The sequence below is a fragment of the Hyperolius riggenbachi genome, chromosome 7 (assembly GCF_040937935.1).
Source record: "Hyperolius riggenbachi isolate aHypRig1 chromosome 7, aHypRig1.pri, whole genome shotgun sequence".
Lineage (NCBI taxonomy): Eukaryota > Metazoa > Chordata > Amphibia > Anura > Hyperoliidae > Hyperolius > Hyperolius riggenbachi.
In genome coordinates this window covers 238,436,752-238,460,025 of record NC_090652.1, presented here as the reverse complement: position 1 = coordinate 238,460,025, position 23,274 = coordinate 238,436,752, and the positions used below count along the sequence as shown (strand labels likewise).

Genomic DNA, 23,274 nt, shown 5'->3' with positions numbered 1-23,274 from the left:
TAAGCCTCCTATTGATGACTCTGGTTGAAGAACAACAATCCCAGAATTTCACCCCAACTCTTAAAATTGTAGAATCTTCTTTTCCAACTATTTCAGATGACTCTCCCGTTGCTTTAGACTCCCAGTGAACATTTTTTAAAAATATTCTGACATACTTTTACCTAAATTGAAAGAAATGTTCCCTCTCTGCACAGAGGCTTAATATTCTGATATTGAAGTCAGGAAATGACCCTCTTCTGGCTGACTCAGATTGCTCAATGGCTGATGTAGAGATCCTAGCCAAGCAAGGACCTTGCTAATAGACTGTCTACCACAAATGCAATTAATAAAACCAGATCAAACTGGTTTCACCCCCATGAAATAAATGGCAGCTAACATAAGCAGAGCCTATTTAAATGTAGAAATTCCATCTCATAAGCCTGGCAACAGTGCAGTCCAACCCTGGTACCAGTACCGTCCAGTGCTGGTACCGAGCGCTAACAAGTGCCTGGATATTGCCAAGGCATTTGATCATGTAGAATAGTGGTTCCTTTTTGGTGTCCTGAAGCAGTTTAAAGCTGCTCAGACACTTCTGCCTTTTCCTAGCCCTGTATTTTTTGGTAGGGAGCTGGGCAATAGCAAACCAGAAATCTCTTGGCATTCCATAAGCTTCTCTTCATAGTAGGGGTTGGTTAGAGGTGCCTGAAGGTTGCTCAAAATGAGATCCACACCCGTTGCAAACATTTATAGTTAGATGGTGATAATGTCATGTACAATCTATAGTTATCTGTAAATATGACCATAAAAATACCCCCTATCAGTGTTGGTGTTTTGGTAGTTAACTTATTAACCATCTTTAAAGAAATAATTAAATACTTTGCTTTATTTCAGCTGGAAAAACAAATAAACTGTGCAGTTTCTGAAGAGGAAAATCAGCTGACTAGGCTGGACTGTAGCATTGGTCATCTGTATGTTGACTCACTGTCAAAGGTATGTTGAGAACTGTGTAACCATGTCTGAATAATGGTTATGTGAGTGGTTCTATGTATGCCTGTATGATATAGGTACAGTAAAAACACACAAAATATCAAAATAAACACTGATTTGATCGTTAAAAATAATGCCATGCAGAGGTGTCAAGAAATGTCATAAAACTTGCAATAAACAGAATTAAATGTAATGCTAGGTACACACAATGAGATTTTCTGGCAGATTTACTGTCAGATTGATTATTTCCAACATGTTCGATCTGATTTCCTATCGATTTTTCATTCAATTTTCCATAGAAGAGAACGGAAAATCGATCAGAAATAAGATGAGACATGTTGGAAATAATAAATCTGACAGTAAATTTGCCAGAAAATCTCATTGTGTGTACTTAGCATACGACATCAGTATCTTCTGGAAAATGAACTCAGTGCTAGGTAATGGACAGCTGTTAGCTTTGATGGGCACAATGATTATTTGCTTTTCAATAGATTAGAGATGTTGATTTACTAAGCTGGAGAGCCCTGCTATGATTCACTTACTAGTCTACATTTTTTTTTTTAATTGGCTGTTAAGTGTATAGCCTCCATTTATGTCCTATCAGAATTAGCCCAGACTGTTAAAAGGGATAGTAGATTAGACTTTATTGTGTTGCAGTCATATATTTGTTTCAAGCAAAGTATGATGAACTCAGCAGTAGCAGTTTAAAAAGACCAAAAAAAAAATAGTCAAACCAGGAGACATTAAGCTAATGGGAGTCTTTTAAAAAAAAAAAAAAAAAGAAAGAAACTAGATACTTACCTAAGGAGAGGGAGGGCCGTGGGTCCTAATGAGCTTTCCTCCCCCGGTGCCCTTGTTGTGACGACAGCTAACACGTTTAAATCACACATTGCAGGGGAATTCGGAAGTCTTCGGGAGCCGAAGACTTTGGGAAGGCGGCTTCCTCCTGAAGACAGGCGACTCCAGACTGCACATGCGCAAGCGAGAGAGGGCGCTATGGAGCCTTTGGGAGCACTCGGGCTTCCGAAGCCTTTGTTCGGCGGTGAAGCAGTATTTTACTAATTTAGTCAAATACTGTTACGGAGGACGCCAGCAATGGTACTGGCACCGGGAGAGAAGAGGGGAGGCTCATTAGGACTCAGAGCCTTCCCTCTCCTTAGGTAAGTATCTGGCTTCTTTTAACAGGTTCCCATTGACGTTAACTGTAACAATATTAAGTATAGAAAGAAAAAATATATATTATTCTAGTTACTCAGAAAACAGGATCACCCCTAAGGTGGTTAAGATGGTTTAGGAGGAGAGGGAAAAATTCACCTTTCTCCACTCAGGTGTTTTTGTCTTGGGAATCTCTGGTGATAGTTGCCATCCAAAAATTAGACAGTTGAAAACCGATACCCAAGATGGTAGGTTTAATAAAAGAAGGGAAAAAAAATCTATGAAATTCCACAGCCTCTAGAAATTTGCACTGTTGCTGTACAAACATTTTGGCAAGTTAATGTTGTTAAAAGAAGACCCCAAACTCTTGCACAGCACACAATAAAAAGCCTGTGTTCCACATATAGTTGCTGAATAAAATCCACTTCTCTGTGTTCCGTGTTTGTTTAGTCAAATACACCTTAGCAACTGTGAATAGCATGATGAGAGCTCTGCCTGGCAGCTCTGCATATAGTAAACACTGAGGCCTAACCCTTTCAGTGCCTTCTGCAAAAGTGAAAGTAAACCTACAAGGGTTTTTTAGAACTTTCACAAATTGTAATGAAGATTTCCCCCCCCCCCCCCCCCATAAAGGTTATCATGTTGTGTTCAATCTTTTAGCACAAAGAGGAAGTTCTGCGTTTAGTTCCACTTTAAAAGTTAATGCTATAAATTTTCAAAATTAGAACAAGGAGTTATTAGGAGTTATTTTTTAGCCTAAAATCTGTATTCTCCAAACTATACCCCATTTTCCTGCTTGTAAACAGCTGCAGAAAGCAGGACATTTTGTTATTTATTATTTATCTAGTTATTTTCCACATCTGCATTCATTGAGTGGCTTGCAACAGCATGGACATTCCCAACCTGACAGACTATGTCATGCCTGGTACACGCATTGAGATTTCTGGCAGATTTACTGCCAGATCGACTATTTTCAACATGTCCGATCTGATTTCCGATCGATTTCCCATTCACTTCTGTGGAAAATTGATTGGAAAATTTATCGGAAATCAGATCGGACATGTTGAAAATAATTGATCTGTGTAACGAATGTGGAATCGTATTCGCGGTCAGCGCACCAGACGTGCGCTGACGCGGCGGATTTCCTCCACAAGCGTATATTTGAGGACACCCAGGCTAGGTGCTATGCACCCGCAGAGGGCAATTCCCTCCGGCAGATGGCGCTGTGGAGTGCAGGCGAACACAGTCGCAGCACAGCCACAGATGCCAGACGGGAATTGTCCAGATCCAGGACAAGGTACGATCAGGCAGGGCTGGATAGCCCACAAGAAACAGAGCAAAGGGACAGAACCAATGTGTGTCCACCAAACTATTCGCCACCCAGCGACGGTGAACACCCAACGGCGGAAACTAAGTGGGAATGCAATCGCAAGAATGGCGATTGCCGACAGAGACACAAGACTGAGCAAAACAGGGCACGAGGGTAGCAAAGGCACAGCAAATAATACAATGAGGAGATATGGAAAATAACAAACGCTAGCTAACCGCGAACACCGCACTCATTCGCAACAGTGCACGCGGTTATGCGCGGTCTCCACGTGATAAGCACAATAGAGACAAGCACGCCTAACTAACCATCGACAGACAAACATGAAACAGAGGACGCGAACGCTTGCTTAACGGTTACCTCACCGATCCTTCAGCAAGCGGTCGTAGCAGACAAGACAGACACACGAAAACAGGGACAAGCGAGAGATAGGATCCACAGCGCTAGCGAAAAGTGACTAGCACGATCCAAGGAGACAGAACAGAAGGATCCACAGCGCTAGCGAAAAGTGGCTAGCGCGATCCCATGAGACAGATCAGAAGAGATAGCTGGTAGCAACCGCTGCACCAGCTATACTCCAAGAACAGAGATCAGAACGATTTCCTTGTCGACCACCGCTGGGACAGGACAATCGCAACAGACAAACAAAACAGATAAAACAACCTAACTGGGCTAGAAGGGGAGCCTAAAGCAACCCCCAGGAATTAACTATACTAGATAGCGACGGCTGACACTCCAGCAGTGTCCATCAGGAACAGACCATGGAAGGGAAATGACCAGCAAAGCCTTCTGGGAAACATAAAGCTCTTATAGTGCCAGTCATCAAAGAAGGCAGGTAGGGGATTTGCATAACGAATGTATGCAAATTTCCCAGCAAGAGAACAGACCAGAAACTTGCAATGGAAAGACAGGTCTCTGTTCCAGAGACCTGCAGCCCACAGACTAGAGGAATGGACAAACAGCTGTCTGCCTGTGCAGCCAGCTGAGCGGATCATCCCAATCTGGCAGTAAATCTGCCAGAAAATCTCATTGTGGGTACCAGGCATTAGGATCACAGTGGAGGAGTTGGGTGTTTTTGCGCCCAGAATCAAGGTATGAAGGTTTAACATTGATTCTAACACTGTGTAAAGCTACAAGGAACGGGTTGATTCTTTATCAATAAAAGTAGAGTTTCATTTTAAAATAGAAAAAGACATGATCTTATCACAATATTTATGTCCCTAGACATGCTGAGTTTAAAGAGTTTTAAGTGGACAATAAACTGATCTTTGCTGTCCGACGCCTCTATTTTTACTGTGAAAATGTACACAAAGGAATACCATATCCAACAGGCATCCAAAAAGAAGTAGTTGGAACAACAGGAACAATCCCAGCTACAGTAGAGTATAAATAATTAGTGGCAATTACAACTTTCACTGCTAACCCCACCTCTGTAAATAAAACAAGCCTGTTATGTAGCCAGTGACCAACTTAATTCATTGAGGAAGGGAGACACTGAGAGCCCGATATGGTGTAGTATGTACTGAATTGGGTGAGGTGAGAAATGATTGTAAGATTATACTCACAAGTCTGGGTCGTTGGGGTCTACATCCCTCCCGACGCATGCTCCAAGACTGCACTGCGAGCCCTCAGTGACTGCATCTCGCGGTGGGAAACATCCCTCCCTGAGGCTCTGTTCATCATCCTGGGCGACTTCAACAAGGCGAACCTACGACACGAGTTGCCCCGCTACAAGCAGCATATAACCTGCCCTACCAGGAACTGTAACACCCTGGACCACTGCTACACGGTCCACAAGAACGCATACAAGGCCATTAAAAGAGCCCCTCTGGGAAACTCCGACCATAACACAATCCACCTGATCCCCACTTACAGGAGGCTCCTGGAGACCTCCAAGCCCACCGTCAAAACCATCAAAAAATGGACAGCAGAGGCAAAACTGGAACTCCAAGCTTGCTTTGACACCACCGACTGGACGACCCTGGAGGCTCCCTCTCTTGATGAGTGGGCCGAGAATGTCACCTCCTACATTAGCTTCTGTGAAGAAGCGTGTGTTCCATCCAAGACGTTCAAGGTCTTCCCCAACAACAAGCCTTGGTTTAATGACAAGCTCCGCCGACTTCGGAAACGCAAGGAGGATGCGCACAGGTCTGGCTCCCCTGAGAAATACAGAGAGGCCAGGTATGCCCTGAAAAGAGAACTGCGATCAGTAAAGAGGGCCTACTCCGATAAGCTGGGTCACTGCCTCAAATCAAACAACACACGGGAAGTATGGAAGGGCCTGAGAGCAGCCACGAACTTCAAACCCGCAACTCAGCCTGTGGCCCCGAGCCTTCGGCTGACGGAGGAGCTCAATGAGTTCTACTGCAGGTTCGAGCAAGTACCGGACCCGCACGTGGTCCGAACAGCCACGGCTAAGGCGACCCCTCCCTCGGGTGAACTCAGTGCCCTGGCTCCTACTGCTCCCTCGGGCGAACTCAGCGCCCTGGCTCCTATTGCTGTCCATGAACTAGAGGTGCTCCGACACCTCCGTAAGCTGAACACCAAGAAATCCTCTGGCCCGGATGGAGTGTCGTCGATCTGCCTGAGAACCTGTGCCGAACAGCTAGCCCCTGTGCTCTCCTCCTTATTCGAGCGGTCATTATCAGACGGCACAGTCCCCTCCTGTTTCAAGCGGTCCACTATTGTACCGGTCCCCAAAAAACCCGGCAGCACTGAGCACAACAACTTCCGACCAGTGGCCCTAACTTCCAACATTATGAAGCTACTAGAGCGGCTGGTTCTGGCCCACCTGAAGAGGCACACGGATGCCCTCCTCGACCAGCTCCAATTTGCTTATAGGGCTAACAGATCCGTGGAGGACGCCATCAACGCCAGTCTGGCATACATCACTGAGCACCTGGAAAGCCCTGCCTCCTACGCCAGGATCCTGTTCCTGGATTTTAGCTCAGCGTTCAACACGATCTGCCCAGACACCCTGCTCACTAACTTGACGCAGCTCGGAGTAGATCCCACCCTTCGAACATGGATCAAGGACTTCCTGACTAACAGAACGCAACAGGTGAAACTCGGCAACTGCTACTCCAGCGTCAGAATCACCAATACAGGGGCTCCACAAGGCTGTGTACTGTCACCACTACTGTTCTCCCTCTATACCAACAATTGCATATCATCCACGGACTCTGTGAAAGTCATCAAATTTGCAGACGACACCACTATCATCGGCCTAATTGGCAGCAACGGAGAGCATGAGTACCGCAGTGAAGTTGAGAGAATCTGCAACTGGTGCGTAGACAATAACCTAGTACTCAATGCCGCAAAGACTGTTGAGCTAGTAGTAGACTTCAGGAGGAACCCTCCTCCCCTCCCCCCTGTCCTCATTGGGGGAACCGAAGTTTCTAGGGTGACATCTGTGAGGTTCCTCGGCACGACTCTCACTAACAACCTGAAGTGGGAGCAGAATACCACCAAAATTCAGAAGAAATCCCAGCAGAGGTTGTTCTTCCTGCGCCAACTGAAGAGATTTGGCATGCCCAGGGAGCTGCTGACCAGCTTCTACACTGCCACTATAGAATCCATCCTCTGCTCCTCAGTCATAGTCTGGTACACAGTAGAGTTGGGCCGAACGGTTCGCCGGCGAACGGGGTTCGCGCGAACTTAGGTGGTTCGCGTGCGGGTACCGCACGCGAACCTTTTGCGGAAGAAGTTCGGTTCGCCCCATAATGCACCTGAGGGTCAACTTTGACCCTCTACATCACAGTCAGCAGGCCCAGTGTAGCCAATTAGGCTACACTAGCCCCTGGAGCCCCACCCCCCCTTATATAAGGCAGGCAGCGGCGGCCATTACGGCCACTCGTGTGCCTGCATTAGTCAGAGTAGGGCGAGCTGCTGCAGACTGTCTCTCAGGGAAAGATTAGTTAGGCTTAACTTCTTCCTGGCTGCATACCTGTTCTGTTCAGTGAGCCCTCAGCCCACTGCATACCTGTACTGTGATCCTGCCACTGCATAGCTGTTCAGTGATCCTGCCACAGCATACCTGTTCTGTTCAGTGAGCCCTCAGCCCACTGCATACCTGTACTGTGATCCTGCCACTGCATAGCTGTTCAGTGATCCTGCCACAGCATACCTGTTCTGTTCAGTGAGCCCTCAGCCCACTGCATACCTGTACTGTGATCCTGCCACTGCATACCTGTTCAGTGATCCTGCCACAGCATACCTGTTCTGTTCAGTGAGCCCTCAGCCCACTGCATACCTGTACTGTGATCCTGCCACTGCATAGCTGTTCAGTGATCCTGCCACAGCATACCTGTTCTGTTCAGTGAGCCCTCAGCCCACTGCATACCTGTACTGTGATCCTGCCACTGCATAGCTGTTCAGTGATCCTGCCACAGCATACCTGTTCTGTTCAGTGAGCCCTCAGCCCACTGCATACCTGTACTGTGATCCTGCCACTGCATACCTGTTCAGTGATCCTGCCACAGCATACCTGTTCTGTTCAGTGAGCCCTCAGCCCACTGCATACCTGTACTGTGATCCTGCCACTGCATAGCTGTTCAGTGATCCTGCCACAGCATACCTGTTCTGTTCAGTGAGCCCTCAGCCCACTGCATACCTGTACTGTGATCCTGCCACTGCATAGCTGTTCAGTGATCCTGCCACAGCATACCTGTTCTGTTCAGTGAGCCCTCAGCCCACTGCATACCTGTACTGTGATCCTGCCACTGCGTACCTGTTCAGTGATCCTGCCACAGCATACCTGTTCTGTTCAGTGAGCCCTCAGCCCACTGCATACCTGTACTGTGATACTGCCACTGCATACCTGTTCAGTGATCCTGCCACAGCATACCTGTTCTGTTCAGTGAGCCCTCAGCCCACTGCATACCTGTACTGTGATCCTGCCACTGCATACCTGTTCAGTGATCCTGCCACAGCATACCTGTTCTGTTCAGTGAGCCCTCAGCCCACTGCATACCTGTACTGTGATCCTGCCACTGCATAGCTGTTCAGTGATCCTGCCACAGCATACCTGTTCTGTTCAGTGAGCCCTCAGCCCACTGCATACCTGTACTGTGATCCTGCCACTGCATAGCTGTTCAGTGATCCTGCCACAGCATACCTGTTCTGTTCAGTGAGCCCCCAGCCCACTGCATACCTGTACTGTGATCCTGCCACTGCATACCTGTTCAGTGATCCTGCCACAGCATACCTGTTCTGTTCAGTGAGCCCTCAGCCCACTGCATACCTGTACTGTGATCCTGCCACTGCATACCTGTTCAGTGATCCTGCCACAGCATACCTGTTCTGTTCAGTGAGCCCTCAGCCCACTGCATACCTGTACTGTGATCCTGCCACTGCATAGCTGTTCAGTGATCCTGCCACAGCATACCTGTTCTGTTCAGTGAGCCCTCAGCCCACTGCATACCTGTACTGTGATCCTGCCACTGCATACCTGTTCAGTGATCCTGCCACAGCATACCTGTTCTGTTCAGTGAGCCCTCAGCCCACTGCATACCTGTACTGTGATCCTGCCACTGCATACCTGTTCAGTGATCCTGCCACAGCATACCTGTTCTGTTCAGTGAGCCCCCAGCCCACTGCATACCTGTACTGTGATCCTGCCACTGCATACCTGTTCAGTGATCCTGCCACAGCATACCTGTTCTGTTCAGTGAGCCCTCAGCCCACTGCATACCTGTACTGTGATCCTGCCACTGCATAGCTGTTCAGTGATCCTGCCACAGCATACCTGTTCTGTTCAGTGAGCCCTCAGCCCACTGCATACCTGTACTGTGATCCTGCCACTGCATACCTGTTCAGTGATCCTGCCACTGTATACCTGTTCTGTGAACCCGCCACTGTATACCTGTTCTGTTCAGTGGACCCGCCACTGTATACCTGTTCTGTGAACCCGCCACTGTATACCTGTTCTGTTCAGTGGACCCGCCACTGTATACCTGTTCTGTGAACCCGCCACTGTATACCTGTTCTGTTCAGTGGACCCGCCACTGTATACCTGTTCTGTGAACCCGCCACTGTATACCTGTTCTGTTCAGTGGACCTGCCACTGTATACCTGTTTAGTGAACACGCCACTGCATACCTGTTGTGTTCAGTGAACCTGCCACTGCATACCTGTTCTGTGAACCCGCCACTGTATACCTGTTCTGTTCAGTGGACCCGCCACTGTATACCTGTTCTGTGAACCCGCCACTGTATACCTGTTCTGTTCAGTGGACCTGCCACTGTATACCTGTTTAGTGAACACGCCACTGCATACCTGTTGTGTTCAGTGAACCTGCCACTGCATACCTGTTCTGTGAACCCGCCACTGTATACCTGTTCTGTTCAGTGGACCCGCCACTGTATACCTGTTCTGTTCAGTGGACCTGCCACTGTATACCTGTTCTGTTCAGTGGACCTGCCACTGTATACCTGTTTAGTGAACACGCCACTGCATACCTGTTGTGTTCAGTGAACCCGCCACTGTATACCTGTACTGTTCAGTGAACCCACCGCATCAGTGCGCATACCTGTGCAGTTAAGTGAACCCACCTACCTACGTGAGTGCACGCAGTGTGATATACCACTCCGTGCATACCCGATATGGACAAAACAGGTAGAGGAAGAGGAAGAGGTAGTGGCAGAGGCAGAGGAAGGCCACCCGGCAGGTCTGCGCGAGGTCGTGTAAATGTAATTTCGTGTGGACCTGGCCCACAGTACAGTGCTCGGAAGAAGGCACGTCCCATCACCTCCCAAGATTGTCAGGACGTGGTTGAGTATTTAGCGACACAGAACACCTCATCTTGCTCAGCCACCAGCGCTACTACTAGCACCACTTCCGCTGCATTTGACACTTCGCAAGAATTATTTAGTGGTGGTGAAATCACTGATGCACAGCCATTGTTACAGCCAGATGAATTTTCACCAGCTCATATGTCTGCGTTACGCGACAACACTATGGATGTAACGTGTAAGGAGGATGAAGGACCTACACATTTGGATTTTTCTGAGGCAAGCGAAGCTGGGCAGGATGATTACGATGATGACGATGATAGGGATCCTCTGTATGTTCCCAATAGAGGAGATGAAGAGGGGGACAGTTCAGAGGGGGAGTCAGAGAGTAGTAGGAGGATAGAAGTTGCTGAAAGAAGCTGGGGCAGCTCTTCGTCAGAAACAGCTGGTGGCAGAGTCCGGCACCATGTATCGCCAGATTCGCCACCTATGTACAGCCAGCCAACTTGCCCTTCAGCATCAGCTGCTGAGGTGCCCACATCCCAGGGTGGCTCAGCGGTGTGGAAATTTTTTAATGTGTGTGCCTCAGATCGGACCAAAGCCATCTGTTCGCTCTGCCAACAAAAATTGAGCCGTGGAAAGGCCAACACTCACGTAGGGACAAGTGCCTTACGAAGGCACCTGCAGAAAAGGCACAAACAGCAATGGGATGGCCACCTGAGCAAAAGCAGCAGCAGCACACAAAAGCAAAGTCACCCTCCTTCTCCTCTTCCTCCTTCAGGTGCATCATCTGCTTATGCCGCTCTCTCCCTTGCACCTTCACAGGCACCCTCCTCCACTCCGCCTCTGCCCTTGAGCGGTTCCTGCTCCTCTGCCCACAGCAGCAGTCAGGTGTCCGTGAAGGAAATGTTTGAGCGGAAGAAGCCACTTTTGGCCAGTCACCCCCTTGCCCGGCGTCTGACAGCTGGCGTGGCGGAACTGTTAGCTCGCCAGCTGTTACCATACCGGCTGGTGGACTCTGAGGCCTTCCGTAAATTTGTGGCCATCGGAACACCGCAGTGGAAGATGCCAGGCCGCACTTATTTTTCCAGAAAGGCCATACCCCAACTGCACCGTGAAGTTGAGAGGCAAGTGGTGTCATCTCTTGCGAAGAGCGTTGGGTCAAGGGTACACCTGACCACGGATGCCTGGTCTGCCAAGCACGGGCAGGGCCGCTACATTACCTACACAGCCCATTGGGTGAACCTGGTGGTGAACGATGGCAAGCAGAAAGCGGCGGACCAAATTGTGACACCTCCACGGCTTGCAGGCAGGCCTCCTGCCACCTCCTCTCCTCCTGCTACATGCTCTTCGCTGTCCTCCTCCTCCTCCTTGGCTGAGTGGCAGTTCTCCTCTCCAGCTACACAGCCCCAGCTCCGCAGGGCCTATGCTGCATGCCAGGTACGACGGTGTCACGCCATCTTAGACATGGCTTGTCTCAAAGCGGAGAGTCACACTGGAGCAGCTCTCCTGGCTGCTCTTAAGAAACAGGTGGATGAGTGGCTGACCCCGCACCACCTGGAGATAGGCAACGTGGTGTGCGACAACGGCAGCAATCTGCTTGCCGCTTTGCATATGGGGAAGCTGACACACATACCCTGCATGGCACATGTCATGAATCTGGTGGTTCAAAGATTTGTGGCAAAGTACCCTGGCTTAGCGGATGTCCTGAAGCAGGCCAGGAAGTTCTGTGGGCATTTGAGGCGCTCTTACACAGCCATGGCACGATTTGCAGAAATTCAGCGTAAAAACAACATGCCGGTGAGACGCCTCATTTGCGATAGCCCCACTCGCTGGAACTCGACCCTCCTCATGTTCTCCCGCCTGCTAGAACAGAAGAAAGCCGTCACCCAGTACCTCTACAACTGGAGTAGAACGAAACAGTCTGGGAAGATGGGGATGTTCTGGCCCGACAACTGGACAATGATGAAAAATGCATGCAGGCTCATGCGGCCGTTTGAGGAGGTGACCAACCTGGTGAGCCGCAGTGAGGGCACCATCAGCGACTTAATTCCCTACGCGTACTTCTTGGAGCGTGCTGTGCGTAGAGTGGCGGATGAAGCTGCGAATGAGCGTGACCAGGAACCGTTACGGCAGGAACAGGCATGGGACCAATTTTCATCAGACCCAGCTGTTTCCTCAACACCTGCGGCAGCACAGAGGGGGGAGGAGGAGGAAGAAGAGAGGTCATGTGCAGAAGATGAGTCAGACTCAGAGGATGATGAGCAAGGTGTTTCTTTGGGGGAGGAGGAGGAGGAGGAGGGGACAGCGGCAGGAGAACAACCGCAGCAGGCGTCGCAGGGGGCTTGTGCTGCGCAACCTTCCCGTGGTATTGTTCGCGGCTGTCAGGAGGAGGTTGACTTACCTGACGTCACTGAGGAAGAGCAAGAGGAGATGGAGGGTACTGGATCCGACTTTGTGCAGATGTCGTCTTTTATGCTGTCCTGCCTGTTGAGGGACCCCCGTATAAAAAACCTCAAGGGGAATGAGCTGTACTGGGTGGCCACACTACTAGACCCTCGGTACAGGCACAAAGTGGCGGACCTGTTACCAACTCACCGGAAGGTGGAAAGGATGCAGCACATGCAGAACCAGCTGTCAACTATGCTTTACAATGCCTTTAAGGGTGATGTGACGGCACAACGCCAGCAAGGTACCACTGCCACTAATCCTCCTCCCGTGTCCACGCAGTCAAAGACAGGACGCTCCAGCGATCTCATGGTGATGTCGGACATGCGGACGTTCTTTAGTCCAACGCCTCGCCGTAGCCCTTCCGGATCCACCCTCCACCAACGCCTGGAACGGCAGGTAGCCGACTACCTGGCCTTAAGTGTGGATGTAGACACTGCTGTGAACAGCGATGAGGAACCCTTGAACTACTGGGTGCGCAGGCTTGACCTGTGGCCAGAGCTGTCCCAATTTGCCATCCAACTTCTCTCCTGCCCTGCCGCAAGCGTCCTCTCAGAAAGGACCTTCAGCGCAGCTGGAGGCATTGTCACAGAGAAGAGAAGTCGCCTAAGTCACAAAAGTGTTAAGTACCTCACCTTTATAAAAATGAATGAGGCATGGATCCCGGAGGGCTGCTGCCCGCCCCAAGACTAAGTCAGTCCCCGCACATACAGCATCTCTGCCTGCACGCCGTGTGACTGGCTGCCTGGCCTGCCCCAAGAAGACTAAGTCGCTCCCAGTCCCTCCACACAGCATGTCTGCCTGCAGGCCGCTTCACTACCTTCTCCGCCACCACCAACAGGGTCCGGGACTCCAGGCGGATTGCTGAATTTTTTAGGCCGCTGCTAGCAGCGGCCGCTGTAATAATTTTTCGGGTGCGTGTACATGACTGCCTAATTTTTCTGGCTGCACTGCGGGCAGCTGCAACAACAAAAGAAAAGGCATGAACATGCGCCCATTCCCCTTCGTGATCATTACCTTGCCGTGGTGAAGGGGCTTGCGTATCACAATGGAGCAATGACCGGCGCCTAGATGAGTGTCTCGGGGGGCACACCCACGATAATAAGGTCGTTGCCTCATTGTGGTCAGACCAAATTTGATCAGCTGGACAGTCACTGTTCTGTCATTCAGCTACATCAGCCAGGTGACTGACCATATGGGCTGTAAAGCCACCAAAACCTGCACTCTCGCCATGGTGCGCACCAGTCCAGCACGGCCGTCACTACACAAACAGCTGTTTGCGGTGCGTTACACGATGAGTTTGGTGCGTCAGTGTGAAGCAGTACCTTAATTACACTACCTGATTGATGTATACACATGCAAGATGTTTGAAAGCACTTTAGGCCTGTCATTTAACATTCAATGTGATTTCTGCCCTTAAAACGCTGCTTTGCGTCAAATCCAGATTTTTCCCGGGGACTTTTGGCATGTATCCCACTCCGCCATCCCCCCCTCCAGGTGTTAGACCCCTTGAAACATCTTTTCCATCACTTTTGTGGCCAGCATAATTAATTTTTTTTTTCAAAGTTCGCATCCCCATTGAAGTCTATTGCGGTTCGCGAACTTTAACGCGAACCGAACCTTTCGCGAAAGTTCGCGAACCCGGTTCGCGAACCGAAAATCGGAGGTTCGGCCCAACCCTGGTACACAGGCGCTACAGCCAGCGATAAACAGAAACTGCAGAGAGTCATAACTGACGCAGAGAGAATCATCGGGACTCCTCTTCCACCTCTTGATCTCCTCCACCCCGCCAGGATGAGGAAGAGGGCCACAGCAATCTCCCGTGACCCCTCCCATCCAGGTAGCCGCTATTTCAAGCTCCTCCCACTGGGCCGCCGCTTCAGGTCTATACCATGCAAAACCACCAGACGGAAGAACACTTTCTTCCCCCAAGCAGTACGGCTGCTGAACTCCAACCCCTGACAGGCCGGCCTACTGGCATGCACTAGCGGGGTCTTTCGGTCAGTTATTATTGGACTGCTCCTGCACGGCAGGTAGTAAAGCACTGACTGCTGACCCAGGACTATCACTTGTGTTGAACAGATTTATACCATCACTGTAGTTCTAAATTGTTTATGTGTGCGTCTTGTCCCTTTTTACTATGTCTAAGCCATGTGAACCACGATCAATTCCGAGTATAGCTCTCGCTGTATTTGGCGAAATAAAAATGATTCTGATTCTGAGGTAACCACTATGCAGGCAGGTGGGGAGAATTAGACCTGCCTCCACTCAGGATTAAGAAGTCGCTCTCTGTAGTTCAGAAGAGAAAAGGGCCAAATCCCCTCCACCAGGGGTGGACTCAATATTTTACACTACTGGCGCCTCTGTACTACTGCGTACGCTTAATTTATGTTTAAGGGTGCACACACCAAATTTTGATTAGCCAATGATTGGTCAAAGGTATCACTTCCATGTAGCGTGAAGGCCAACAGACTTTGAACGCTATGAACAGATTATATATACATGCTCTCATGGAAGAGCTCAAATCACCGGACAGACAGGAACTCTTAGGCCTGGAACCCTCTAGAGCATTTTTTTTGAGCATTAGGGAGCACTTTAAATTGCTAGCGATTTTCCTAAACGCTCTGCCAAAGTAAACGGATGGGACAGATTCCACTAGAGCGATTGCGATTAAGCAAATCGCAATCGCAGGACATGCTGTAGTTTGGGAGCATTTCCATTCTAATGATTTGTATAGGAGCAGGGAAATCGCTCCCAAAATCGCTTGCAAAACGCTATCACTAATCACTAGCGATTGCAATAGTTTTGCGCTTTCTAGTGGGTTCCAGGCCTCATACATGCAACGTTGGCAAGATTTTAGATTTTTGTAGCAGCGCCTTGGCAAACTTTATCAGACCTTGGTGACCACAGACCTTAACCTACTTTCGTATCCTATCCTATTTGTCTATTAGTTATGTAAAGTTACATACAGACAGTAGATTTTCAGGGTTGTTAAAGTGCTGATAGAGACAATTGTTTATGATCATCCTGTTTGAAAACCTAGCTCTTGTGCAGTTCTCCAGAGATGTTGTCTAGTTATTTGTCATGACAGATTTTGAAATGACACACTGAAGTTGCAACTACCTTGTCTTATGCTTTTTGACTTGACTTACTTGACTTTTTTAATTTAATTTCAAAACTAACTATAATGATTTGACTGTGGCAAGCTGATGTACCTCCTGAACCTTATTCGCTGGGGTACATGTATCACTATCAAGGGTGTGAGCTAACTAAACACCAGCAACCAATATTAACTGTCTTAAGTATGAGTTTAAAATACATTCAATGCTTAGTAATGTCTTTGCATTAAAACTTGATTCCACCCCATTTAGTTCTGCCATTACAGATAAAGATCAATGCCTTTGACAGCCCTAGCTTGAGTCTCACTGTCTGCTGTGATCAGCTAGACTTGCAGAAGCAGAGGTGGCAAATTGTTGGAAAATGGCAATAGAAGTTTGGTGGGAATGTGCAAATTGCTCACACATAGGAATGTCACACCCAGGAGTGTCAGAGGAGAGGAAGAGTGTCATTTACAACCCTGCACAGGGGAGATGGAAGCCTGAACTGTGATCTTGGATATCTCTGACTAGTCTCCCGCTGTTCACTATTGATTGCTCTACATCACAGGAAAGCAATCCTAGTTAATTCAGTCTCATGACGCTGGCATCTGTGGTCCCATAGCAACACTTTGTCCACATTTACTGCAGAGAAGACGCAAGTGTAAAAGAAATGTGGAGGCTGCCATTTCCCTTTTAAAGGGAATCTTAAGTGACATGATGAGATAGACATGTGCATGTACAGTGCCATGCATACAAAACATATGCTGTGTTGCTTTTCTTGTTTTATGTGCCTGAAAAGAGTTAATATGCTATGTAACTGCGAGTTTTTCACCAAGCGGAAGCCAGTTGGACTTTAACCTCCTTCACTGATAAGGCATTACAGCTGTCCTGTCAGAGAACTGGGCTTCTGAGAGTAGGGGATAGATACAATGGTTATTAGTTCATATATTTTAGCACTCTGAGACACAGGACATCAACATTTTTAAGATTTTAAACATAACATAAAACTGTGGGATATTTAAAAGTCATTTTTAGAAGTAGGAGGATGGATACAATTTATTTATCTCATCAGTTTATTTTCACTTAAAGTGAACATCCAGACTAAAAATCTACTCAGCAGAACTGAAAAGGTTTGGTGTTTCATTAATGGGGCACTATGGCGAAACATTTTAAAAATTTAAAATATCTGTAAACAGACAAATAAGAAGTACATTTTTTCCAGAATACAATAAGCCATAAATTACTTTTCTCCTATGTTGCGGTCACTTACAGTAGGTAGTAGAAATCGACAGAAGCGATAGGTTTTGGACTAGTCCATCTCTTCATAGGGGATTCTCAGCAAGGCTTTTATTCTCTATAAAGATATTCTCTAAAACGGATTTAAACAATGATGCTGGCCAGCTTCCCTGCTCGCTACACGTTTTTTTGGCAGTTGGACAGAGCATTTGCCATTCACTAAGAGCTTTTGAAAATAAATAAATCCCAGAGAATACCCTATGAAGAGATGGACTAGTCCAAAACCTGTTGCCTCTGTCAGATTTCTACTACCTACTGTAAGTGACAGCAACATAGGAGAAAAGTAATTTATGACTTATTTTACTCTGAAAAAAATGTACTTCTTCTTTGTATATGTTTGTACATATTTTAAATTTTACAATTTTTCGCCACAGTGCCCCTTTAACTATTTCACAGCATCAGAACTTTGTTTTTCTTATAGAAGTCTAATTATTTAGCTGCATTTTTAGCTAAGCTCCGCCCCATCAAAGAAAACTGCCCGGGCTTTTTTCCCGATGCTGTGCAAAGCATGATGGGATTTCCTATGGTATTATTCATGTTGCCTAGCAACTGTGAGGGGTGATCCACACACAGGACAGTTGGAACTGTGTCTCATGCTCCCTTTCACCTTCTTTCAACCAAAAAGATGGCTTCCCTTATGAAATCACAAACCTTTGCCTGTTCTTTTAAAACAGGGTGGGAAAGAGATTATATTACCTATCTATTTTAATTAACATAACTAATGTAACTTAATGACAGTATGTTTGTTTAGGCTGAAGTTCCTCTTTAAGTTTCACTTTAAATACATAATTTGCCTGGCTGTCATCCATCTTTTGGCCTTAGTGGCATCATGCTATCAAACAAGCATGCAGCTAAAAAGTCAGAATGGGGTCAGACCATCAGATCCACATTCCCTATGGGGTTCATGAAATAAAGTACAACATTAACCAGGAAGGAGAATTTGATATTTGCATCTAGAGCTACAAGTTGCATAAAAGTCCAAGTTCAGTTAAGTTAATTATGCATATTTTTATTTTCAAAAAAGTTGTTATTTTATTATTATTTTTCAGAATAATAAACGTAACTGCATCATTTATTCTTGGATCTTAATCTTCAAGAGGAACAGTGTTTGTTCTGTTAGCTGAAACCGTCTGCAAGACCCAATACAAACCCTTGCAGTGATGTGAGATCACATTTGAATCCCTCTAGCTGTGCCATGCATAGCTACAGTATAAGGGATTCACATGCATGACCCGATTTTATGCTGCATGCTGTCAATTTTTTTCTCTTTGCGAATTCGGGTGCAGCCTATGGATTTTAGTAGGCTTTAAAATCGCATCCAAATTCGTTTGTGTGGGGGAATGGACATACATCCCACAAGTGGAAACTCGCCCTAAAGGCCTGTACCCACTATGCAATTTGTACGATGAGTGGTGATTTTTTTGAGCAACCATTCCCATTATCTTGCGACCTGGATACAATGACCAGCAGCACTTTTTCAGACCAACAGGGCTGCCAGACAACTAATATTGTTTAAAAGGGAAATAAATATGGCAGCCTCCATATCCTACGTTACCAGACCCGGATTTACCTCACAGGAGCCTATAGGCACAGATGTCCTGGCATCCTAGACTTCACCCTCCATGAAACTACGAACCGCAACCCGCATTGCAAGTGTGCTGGCAGGCCCAGCCGTCACTTCTCCCTTACTTCCCTTGCCCATCATAGGTACTGTAGTTACAGGTATTCCTTAGCATTAGGTAGCCAGAGGTACCTTCAGTATTAAGTAGCTAGTGGTGCCCCCGACTGAAGGGAGATCTCGTCAGCGGGATTCCGAGTGCTGTGTGAGCGACCTGTCATTTACACTCTCATCAAGACTCTGCATAGTCTTTTTACAGACAGTGCTGGATTTACCATACAGTGCCTTATCGTAAAACCAGCCCTGCTCATTAAAGTTGTCTTTTAACATAGCTATAAAGGACAACTCAGGTGAGAAGAATATGGAGGCTGCCATATTTATTTCCTTTTAAACAAATTGCCTGGCAGACGATGTATCAAGAGACAGATCTTGCTCTGATCGGAGAGAGATCTGTTGCCTGCCCATACACCACAGGCCGATTCCCGATCAATTTCATGCTGGAATCAATCTTGAATCAGCCTTATGATGCTGCTTAACCAGCTCGATGCTGCCCCTGATTGTCAGTGTGCCCTCCAGTGGCCAGTACACTATACATTACCTGCTTGTCCGCCGCTGCCTTTGGGCTGGGTCCTTCACTCATACATGCGCCCCACGTGGTTGGCAGAGTAACATGGGTGCATGTGTGATGTCACATACACGCCCACTTGCTTGTTGGCAACCACGTGGGTCATGTGTCTGGACGAAGGATGGATCACGGAGCCAGCAGTGGACAAGAGGGAGACGCAGACAGGTGTATAGTGCACTGGGCATCGGGGAGGGGGTGCCTTGGGGTGGCAATAAGGCCACTGGGGGGACAGTGTCAGGGGTTTTGTTGCATTCCTCGCTCCTCCCAATATCGCTTGCCGTTACCGCTGCACACCCGACCGACCACAACAGCCCAATATCCGATTGATGCGACCAATTTCAGCCCGAAATTGGTCGCATTGTTGATCGGGCATGCACTTGGTGGTACCGATTTTCATCCGATTTGATTATATTAATTGAATCGGATGGTCGATCGGTCGCCAAGTCGCCGGATGTATGGCCACCTATAGACATAACCATCACTAGCAGAAGGCAGGTGAAAGAGTTCTGATATCCAAAGTTTTAAAGGATACAACTTATGGACTTTTAAAAGGGTGTACAAAAGTATAAATATAATGAATATTAATACATAATAATAAGTTAGTCCAAGTTCAGAATTCCCTAGGCAGAATTCAATGTATGTTTGGATTGTGACAGGAAACCCACGTGATCACATGAAGAGTACACGGATCTATGCAAGCAGCCTACAAGGCATCAATGCACAGCTCTGTACTCCGCATCAATGTAGATGTTAAGAAGGTGCAGAAATCCAGTTACTGTATGTGTTGGTCATGTGACAGTGCATGTGTTCATCCCATTACCACTGAGGTAAAGTGATGATTTACAGACAGAACATCCCTTGGTATATTAAAAAAAAAAGAGTATTTTTTGTTATTGATGTCAGAAATATTCATCTGCTCTTATTTGTTCTTTACAGCAAGACTTCTCTTTTCTCCTGGATGCCAGCTCCCTGAGCAAAGCGGAGGAAGATCTCATAATCAATATAACCGTAACCTGGTAAATACCATCAACAGTAAATGAATCATTTATACACATGTCCATTCCCATTATTAGCTATTTGAATGCTGATTCAATTCCCTATATCTCAACAGTGCATTTTGTATTTTTCTTAAGACAGTATACAAACTAACGTGTGTGTGTTTTTCACACACTTGTAAATGTACACATCAGCCAAAACGTTCCATCCACCATTCTGTAAGTTCCAGTTGCAATGCCAAGGCATGGCTCTAAGAAGGCGCTGTATGGTGTCTGGCACCAAGCCTTGTGCACATGCTAGATGGTTCTCGGCCAGGGCAGCGAATCGGGGACTCTCCTGAGAATCTAGCGGGCACACAAAAGCCCCCAGTCACCCTCCATGCATTGGTAAGCGATGTACCTGGCAGATTGTCTCGACCGAGCACAGGCCAGGTGCATTGTTCTTTTACTCATTTCACCCACTCTGTACTGCTCTGCCGTGCTTTGTGCCACCTCCACCCCCTTCTACCAAATCCACAGCGACAGAGCACATTGCTAGCCTACAGGATAGCGATGCATCTGCACAGTTTGCCCCAAACTGTTACCTGAGCAATCGAGTCCCAGTTGCTGCCGGGTGTCGGTCTTCATATGTGTGTATGAGGCTTTAGTTAGCAGTAGATCATTTAAATCTTTTAAGCTGCAAGATGAAGCCTCCTTAGAGCTTGTTTTCCAGCACATATAAGGCTACGTTCACAGTGGGGTGTTGGGATGTAACAGAGGCAATTTAAGTGCAGTAACATATTTCATTTGTACATCTGTGACATTCAGACTGCTTCCAGTGCAATGCGATCCACTGGACTCCAGTATCCCAACGCTGACCATGCAGTGCATTATAACATAACGCATGCATTAACAGTGGCTATAAAGCATACTTTTCATTGACTGTATGTGACGCAATGCGGGCGTAATGTGTGATGCAACTTTTCCCCTCCATTCTCTTCTAGGTTTTACAGGGAACAGGAACTTAGCCTTAAACTAACCAATGCATGTATCCCCAGCCTTCCATCTGATCTAAAAAGAAAATGTGATTCATCAGACCAGTTCACTTCTTCCATTGCTTCAGGGCTTGGTTCTGATGCTTATGTGACCATTGTAGGCACTTTGGCAGTAGACAGAAGTTAGCATAGGCACTCTGACTGGTTTGTAGCTACGAAACCCCAAGCACAGCAAGCTAATGATGTATTGTGTGTTCCACATCTTTCTCTCACAGCCAATATTATGTTTTTTATAAAGTTTGCTACAGTAGCTTTTCTGTGGGATCAGATGAGCTAGTCTTCTCTTCCCACATGCATCAGTGAGCTTTTAGGGCTTGTTCACTAGTTCATTGGCTGTTCTTTCTGGGACCGTTTTGCTAAGTACTCAATGCTGCATACTAGCACCTGTCCTGCAACTGCAATTGCCCACCGTCAGCAAGCCATCACAGTTTGGCCCTCCTTGAAGTGTGTGTGTGTGTGTGTGAGTGTGAGTGTGAGTGTGAGTGTGAGTGTGTGTGTGTGTGTGTGTGTGTGTGTGTGTGTGTGTGTGTGTGTGTATATAAAATGTTTTTTAAGCAACGCGGTTACTGTTTATGAGGATGAATCAATACTAATCCTTTAATAACACTCCTTTATTTCCTTTAACCAACAGTCAGAATGAGGTAAATCAGGAGACAATGTGGAATAATGAAGTTAACATCACCATACCTACAGTATATGAAATCAATGTTAATGTAATTGGGTAAGTTGGAATAGACTATGCCACTTTTCCATATGCCAAAATGGGTGTCACATGACTCTGTGTGTGGTGACCAGCCAGTGGGAAGGGAGAAAATATATAAATATTGCTTCTGATAAACTTAAATTCAATTTAAAAAGAATGAAAGTGCACAGTTTACCTTACCGGGTGCTTTTTCTATTCCCCTCTAGTTGTCCTGGTACCCCATTACCCCATTTATAAATAATACAATAAAAAAATGTGATTGTTTACACTAAGTAACACTGTTATTACATAATTGATACATATAAATTACAAAACAAGTCCCCTTAGAAACCATGTTACTGGCTCAAATAACGTCCTGATGCATTTCATGCTTAATGGCCTACTTCTTCAGCGGACAAGGGACTCGAGCTCACAGAACAATCGGTAAACAATGTTCTTTAGAAAAAAAAAAAACTTCAATTTTACCTCTTCTTTTTACATTTAGTTTAGCAGAGACTTATTACCCCACTTCTGCAGACGGCAGGGCCTGCCTGACTGCAGAAATTGCAGGCAGATAAGGACTGAAGTAATTATTTTATTGCACACTTTAGCGGAGAGCAAACAAAAGCTTTCATCGGCTGGGGAGGGGGGATAGGACACTGTGCTTCAAAGACTTTAGAGAAGTCACACATGCTATCATCACACCTCCCCTGTATAAATAAGGGCAGCTAGAAGGGAAGGGGGGAACATGGCAGTTCCTAAAGCTGTTAAAAAACAGAGGAAATTGCAGGAAAAAATGGTGCTTGGTTCTCTTTAAACATCACTAATTTGCCATGGTTCAATTTCTGTTAACCATTTTATATTGTTTTACATCACCTCCTACTATGTAAACTTGATTGGGCAGGGCTTTTCACTTGTGGCATGAAGTTGATACCGTATGGTGATAAAAATTCACACTGACCATTTTCTTTTTTTTATTTATTAGCTCCGTATCTCCAGTGTCATTCGTCTATGGCCCACCTGAAGATGAACAGATTTCATGTATTAAGGAAAAGCTAGAGTTCGTGTTCAGTGTATGTTACTTTAAATTATATTTGCTACACATACTTCCTAACTGTAAACGGATTCAGGCAGGGTTCACACTTAAATCAGTATAAAAACAGCAGCGTTTTTCTGCGGACAAATCTGCAGACTCTGCACACTTCTGTCTAACAGCAGCTGACTGTCGGCAATAGGGAATTACAGTCGATGTGCGAAAAAAGCCCACAGTGCAGGTATTTTTTTCACTGCAGCGGGAAA

General features: G+C 46.8%; 1 protein-coding gene across 2 annotated transcripts in view; it reads left to right on the top strand.

Annotated features, from left to right (window-relative positions):
• The window catches only part of ITGA4 (integrin subunit alpha 4), a 299,845-nt gene that overhangs the window by 250,499 nt on the left and 26,072 nt on the right, over window positions 1-23,274 (top strand). For both annotated transcript variants that reach the window (XM_068245421.1, XM_068245420.1), the window contains 4 exons: window positions 871-969; window positions 20,201-20,280; window positions 21,925-22,014; window positions 22,961-23,048. In XM_068245421.1, coding sequence (XP_068101522.1) covers window positions 871-969; window positions 20,201-20,280; window positions 21,925-22,014; window positions 22,961-23,048 — 357 coding nt within the window. The remainder of the gene's footprint in view (window positions 1-870; window positions 970-20,200; window positions 20,281-21,924; window positions 22,015-22,960; window positions 23,049-23,274) is intronic.